The 6,882-nt window shown below is 43.8% G+C and overlaps 1 gene segment (V, D, J or C); it reads left to right on the top strand.

The window, feature by feature from the left end:
• Positions 1–2,387: 2,387 nt before the first annotated feature.
• On the top strand, positions 2,388–2,989 carry LOC122543607. The segment is given in 2 exon segments: positions 2,388–2,452; positions 2,580–2,989. Coding segments are annotated over 2 exon segments (354 nt in total).
• Positions 2,990–6,882: the final 3,893 nt, after the last annotated feature.

The following is a 6,882-nucleotide window of genomic DNA, read 5'->3' as shown; positions in this document are numbered from 1 at the left end:
CTGTGAGGTGTGCTCTCGGCAAAACCATAGCAGATGCCAAAAGACAATACCAGACACAGTTAGAGGAATCCTAATACCTGTGGCAGCCCTAATCAATGTAACGGGATACAAAATGAAGCAGAACCAGTTAGCAGAAAAAAACACATCTCTGGTGATGCACTCACTGCTTACTATCCTCAGTACAAGCAGAATACCAGCGTCGTGGTGTCACCTGCTCCGACAGCCACAGACACATCTGCTCCCTCTGTCACTGCTGCTGACAGCAGAACAGTCATTCTGCGACTCAACCCAAAGAAAGCAAACAGTCTGATTCCCCCGCCATGGACTTAATCTTGTGCGGACTAGTATGTAGAGATATTCAGTGACATCTTCAAGCTCTCCCTCTTATAAGTTAAAGTCCCAACTGCTTCAAGCAGACTACCATCATCCCAGTACCTAAGAAAGCCCATGCAATTGCTTTAATGACTGCCACCCAGTGACTCAACCCTCCACATTCATGAAGTGCTTCGAGAGGCTGGTCATGGCCCACATCAACTCCAGTCTCCAAACCTGCCTTGATCCCCCGTAATTTACCTACTGATGTAAAGGTCTACAGCGAACGCCATTTTCATAGCTCTGCACTCATCCCTGAGAAACTTGGACATCAAGGACATCGACATTAGACTCCTGCTTCTTTATTACAGTTCCATCTTCAACATCATTCTCCCCCCCAGACCCTCAACACTCCTCGACTCAGGTCTTAGCTACACACACTGCAACTGGACGCTTAGCTGGCCCACAGAACAGAATTCGTGAAGATAGACAACTACACCACCTCCAGGATGATGCTCAACACTGGAACCCCTCCACCCGAAGGATGCATTTTCTGCCTCCTAATGTAATCCCTGTACACACACGACTGTGCAGCCAAATTCTGAACAAACGTCACTGACAGGTTTGCTGTCGACTCTACGGTAGGACAGATACCAAACAACCACAGTCTGATTTCAGAAAGGGGTAAGATAGTTTGGTAACATGTTGAATTGATAATAACCTATGTCCCAATCTCCGCGAAGCCTAAGAAATGATCCTTAACTTCAGGAGGAAAGGAGGAGAACACGCCCCTATTTACATCAATGGAGAGGAGGTAGAGAGAGTAGAGAGTGTCACGTTCCTAGGATGATGATAACCGACAACGTATCCTGGACTTGTCACGTAGAATGCGACCTTTGAGAAAACACAACAACAAAGGCTCTTCTTACTCAGGCAGGTCAGGAAATCTGGCGTCTCCATAAAGACTCTCACCAACTTTTGCAGATGCACCGTACAAACCATACCATCTGGTTTTCATAACAGCCCGACCCAATAACTGCTTTGCAGACGATCATAAAAATCACAAGACCAACATGGAAGCCAATGGACTACCCATGGACTTCATGCACACATCTCGTAGCCGCAGAAAAGCTGCCAACAGCATCAAAGATGCATCCACCCGGTTGACGCTCTCCTACAACCTCAACCGTCAGACTGATGATACAGAAGCTTGAACACACACACCAGCAGGATCAAGAACAGCTGTTTCCCTGCCGTTATTAGACAGATGAATGGACTCTCTACATACAAAAAATGCTGATCTTGTTCACGCTGATCTTGACTAGCGCATGTCATATGCCTTGTTACCTGCGTGCCTTACGCTGTTCAATCCTTTCTTTCATCGTATGCTCTCAATGCCCTTGCTTACAATGTTTGCCTGTACTGCTCACAAACAACAGTTTTGACTGTTCTGAGGTGGATATGACAAGAAATCAAATCTCCACACTGACTCCTTCGAAAATCCCCACATTGACCAACTCTGTCATTCCCAAGCTAATGACTGTGTAAGCCAGACATTGAATGCTCTCCCCACTCTGACAACCTGTCATGCTCACACTTCCCTATCTAAAATTCCAGCACAGACAAGCTCTGTAAGTCAAATAAAGAGTGCCGCTGTGAACCCCTATCTGGTCATCTTCATAATTCCCATGTTGAAATACTCTATCATCTCAGTGTGGAACACCTCTGTAATCCCATTACATACTCGCACATTTATCCTCATACTGAGGCAATCTGTAGTCCCCAAATTGGCCCAATGTGTGGGTTGAGACAGAATCCCTTTCTGTTTTTGATAAATAGTGTGCTCAATTCTTCACACAGAGTTGACACTGAGACATTGATGTTGCAGAGCCCCCTACTGATGGGAAGAAACTTGTATTATTTACATCAGCCATCCCTATCAGGCGACCAATGACTGTGTCATCAAACCCGCCCTCAGTTCTGCATATTCATAAATGCAAGTGAGGGAAGCTGTGAAGCCTACAATCTGCCAAACTGCGGTGTCTATGCGTGACTGGAGGACAGACTATCTCCTTTAACATAGCTTCAGGAAGGAGGATGTCACTGATATCTGTGGTTCTGATTCTTGTGTTCTTATGCAGTGCGTACCCCATTCCCTTCTCTCCAAACTTTTAAGTATTTTCGTTTCCTCTGTTCATTCACTCGCCGGGGAAAAGTACATAACGCCAAGTCACACTGGTTTAATGAATGTCATTTTTCTTTACTAGGTGCCGAGTCGGTGGTAACGTTGACTCAGCAACAGGCAGAGTCAGGTATCCCTGGGCAATCTCTGACACTGACCTGTGCAACCAGCGGGTTCGATCTGAGTAGCTACAGTATGTTCTGGTACGTTGAACGCCGCGGGAACGGTCTGCAATGGCTTGTATATTACTACAGTGAAAGCAACAATAAGTATAATCCAGAGGTGGCAGGACGAGTTACTGCTTCCAAAGATTCATCAAACAACATCTTCGCTTTGACTGTCAAGACATTGAGAATATCAGACAGCGCGATATATTATTGTGCAGTTGCACCGTGATATAGATCAAATCCGTCCCTGTACAAAAACCCACGAGAGGAAATGAAGTATCTCTGCCGATTCTCAGAGCACAAATAAACCCATCATTGACTTTAGAAAAGCGATTCAGAACACTTTAAAGTGAAAAAGAGAGCCATGTTTCCTTTCATATCTCTGATGACTTATTCTGTTCCCGCTCAAGAATACCCTGCCCACACCTGCTTTCACAGAAGTATCTAAATCACGTATAAGTACATGCTCATCTGTTTACTTTTATTAAGCACTGCTTAACTTACCCTTCTAACAGTAATTTGCTCGTGTATGCCAGATCTTAACAACTAATTATATGAAGGGCAGAAACATGAGCCTCCATTGTCTTCTGGCTGCAGTCGCAAGACCTTCAGAATCGAAGACATAGAACAAGAAATAGGCCATTCAGTCCATCGAGATGAATCCAAATTTCGAAGACATCACAGCTGGTAATTTTGAACTCCACATTTCTGCCTATTTTGCAGAAGCCTTGATTGTCTTCCTCAGAAAAACACTGTATTGCAGCATCCATTACGTGGGACAAACTGACGACTGTGGCAAATAATTACACAGATTTTTTGCCATCTGAGAAAAGATATTCCTCTTGATATGTTTCTGAAATATGTGGGTCCATATTCAGAGATTATGCTTTCGATACAGACACATCCCCATTGGAGAGAGCAAAATTTCTACCTCTGCGCTGCCAAGTCTTCACTTCAAGCCCTCAGAGCATGTTGGGTCTCCAGACTCAAAAGTAAGACAACTACCAGACTGTCTCCTTGCCAATTCATCCCGCCTGCAGATGGAAGAATGATTCTGATCGTTGTGAACACAAAATATGTTTACTTTTCCCTCAGTTATCTTCAGAACTCCCGCCTTCGAATAACCTCATTTGATTTTGTTTCACATTAGTGCTGTTTTCCTGGGACGGGCTGCACACATTAGAGTACATATTTTGAGACGTACTGCTGACCTGCTAATCGTTAGGAATAAATCAAGAAATGAATGATGTTTAACAGCCGGAGCGAGATAGTTGAAGTTTCCGAGTATCTAAACTTTAGTCTGTGTTCAGGACACATCTCATTAACGTTGTGAGATCTGTAGAGCGTGTGCATACCATTGCTGATCCAGAAACACCCGCTCAAAAAAACTCTCTCCTGGCTAAAGGCATGGGAGATGTGGAAAACACGTTTCAGAACTGCAGGCATTCAAGCATAAAGAAACAGAGAAAAAATATGACGAGCAAATTTATTAACTTCAACCTGACATGTGAGTGGAGAACGAAGTGCTGGATGTCTTGAAACGTGTACGTGTGGATAAATCCCCAGGACCTGATCACGTGTACCAGAGAACTCTGTGGGAAGCTAGAGAAGTGATTGCTGGGCCTCTTGCTGAGATATTTGTATCAGCAATAGTCACAGGTGAGGTGCCGGAAGACTGGAGGTTGGCAAACGCGGTGTCACAAGAAGTACGGTAAAGACAAGCCAGTGAACTATAGACCAGTGAGCCTGACCTCAGTTGTGGGAAAATTGTTGGAGGGAATCTTAAGGGACAGGATGTACATGTATTTGGAAAGGCAAGGACTATTCGGCATACTCAATATGGCTTTGTGCGTGGGAAATCATGTCTCACAAACTTGATTGAGATTTTTTATTAAGTAACAAAGATGATTGATGAGGCCAGAGCAGTAGATGTGATGTATATGTACTTCAGTAAGGTGTTCGACCCCATGGGAGACTGACTAGCAAGGTTAGATCTCATGGAATACTGGGAGAACTAGCCATTTGGATACAGAACTGGCTCAAAGGTAGAATACAGAGGGTGGTGGTGGAGGATTGTTTTTCAGACTGGAGGCCTGTGACCAGTGGAGTGCCACAAGGATCGGTGCTGGGCCCTCTACTTTTTGTCATTTACACAAATGATTTGGGTGCAAGAATAAGAGATACAGTTAGTAAGTTTGCAAATGACAGCAAAATTGGATGTGTAGTGGACAGCGAAGAGGGTTACCTTAGATTACAACAGGATCTGGACCAGATGGGCCAAAGGGCTGAGGAGTGGCAGATGGAGTTTAATTCAGATAAATGCGAGGTGTTGCATTTTGGGAAAGTAAATCTTAGCAGGACTTATACACTTAATGGTAAGGTCCCAGGGAGTGTTCCTGAACAAAGAGACCTTGGAGTGCAGGTTCATAGCTCCTTGAAAGTGGAGTCGCAGGTAGATAGGATAATGAAGAAGGCGTTTGTTATGCTTCCCTTTATTGGTCAGAGTATTGCATACAGGAGTTGGGAGTCATGTTGCGGCTGTACAGGATATTGGTTAGGCCACTGTTGAAATATTGCGTGCAATTCTGGTCTCCTTCCTATTGGAAAGATGTTGTGAAACTTGAAAGGATTCAGAAAAGATTTACAAGGATGTTGCAGGAGTTGGAGGATCTGAGCTATAGGGATTGCCTGAACAGGCTGGGGCTTTTTTCCCTGGAGCGTCGGAGGTTGAGGGGTGACCTTATAGAGTTTTACAAAATTATGAGGGGCATGGATAGGATGAATAGACAAAGTCTTTTCCCTGGGGTCTGGAGTCCAGAACTTAGAGGGCATAGGTTTAGGGTGAGAGGGGACAGATATAAAAGAGACCTAAGGGCCAATGTTTTCACGTAGAAGGTGGTACATGTATGGAATGAGCTGTCAGAGGAAGTAAAGGAGACTGGTACAATTGCAACATTTACAAGGCATTTGGATGGGTACATGAATAAGAATGGTTTGGAGGGATATGGGCCGGGTCCTGGCAGGTGGGATTGGATTGGATCGTGATATCTGGTCGGCATGGAAGGGTTGGTCCGAAGGATCTGATTCCATGCTGTACATCTCTATGACGCTATGACTCCATGAGTGGAGAGCAGCTAATACCACACATCGACTGTCCGTGTAATTAGATGTACTTTGGGTTTGAATAGGGTTGTGTGTAGCCTTCCTCCCTCTGACTGAATTCCAAACGGTTAATATCTTCTGCTTGTAAACGAATAGATATCTACCAACAGAGGGTGGCATTGTGTCACATTGAACACATCGGGGAGAAACAAGGAAAGAGACTGATAGCTTTTTTCGTTTTCTCATTCATTATCATCCCTCTGGACAATGCATATCTGCAACCAACGACAGTTTTATTCTGAATTGACATTAGAAATGTGAAGCAACGCTGTGGATGACACTTTTAATTATTCTAAACATCTTAAAAATCCGACAGGACAGACAGCAAAACTGCGAACACACAGAAACACAGACGTAAATATGTGATGATTTGGAGATGCCGGTGTTGGACTGGGGTGTGCAAAGTTAAAAATCACACAACACCAGGTTATAGTCCAACAGGTTGAATTGGAAGCACACTAGCTTTCGGAGCGACGCTCCTTTATCAGGTGATAGTGGAGGGCTCGATCGTAACACAGAATTTATAGCAAAAATTTACAGTGTGATGTAACTGAAATTATACATTGAAAAATTGATTGTCTGTTAAGCCTTTCATCCGTTAGAATACAGTGATAGTTTCACTTCTTTCATGTGTAAATCACAAAACCTTTTTTTTAAGTTGCATTCTCTGGTTAGCAGTTAACAATGGTAATAGCTAGACAATATGTTGAAGGTGTTAGCCCCCTGTGTTCTCTGTCTATGACCAGATGTTTAGATTGATTCTAATCTAAAAAGTGAGATAACAGAGCTTTACATAAATTCATGCAGTTTTTGAGCTCAGAGTTCTAATTGAATGCATGCAGTTTTTGAGCAAAGTACAATGTAACTCTGCAAGTACAAATTCACCCCACAAACATATATGTGTGCATGTGGGTTTTTGTCTCTCTGTGTATGTGTGTGTCTGTCTGGGGTGGGGTTGTGAGTGTGAGAAAGTGTGTGTGTGTAGTGAATGCAGAGTGTCTTAAGTCTGTGAGGGGGTGCATGTGTGAGTGTGGGATATGTGTGTCTATAAGGGTGTGT

This window comes from Chiloscyllium plagiosum, chromosome 44 (assembly GCF_004010195.1).
Source record: "Chiloscyllium plagiosum isolate BGI_BamShark_2017 chromosome 44, ASM401019v2, whole genome shotgun sequence".
Classification (NCBI taxonomy): domain Eukaryota; kingdom Metazoa; phylum Chordata; class Chondrichthyes; order Orectolobiformes; family Hemiscylliidae; genus Chiloscyllium; species Chiloscyllium plagiosum.
This window is presented reverse-complemented; position numbering and strand designations above follow the sequence as displayed.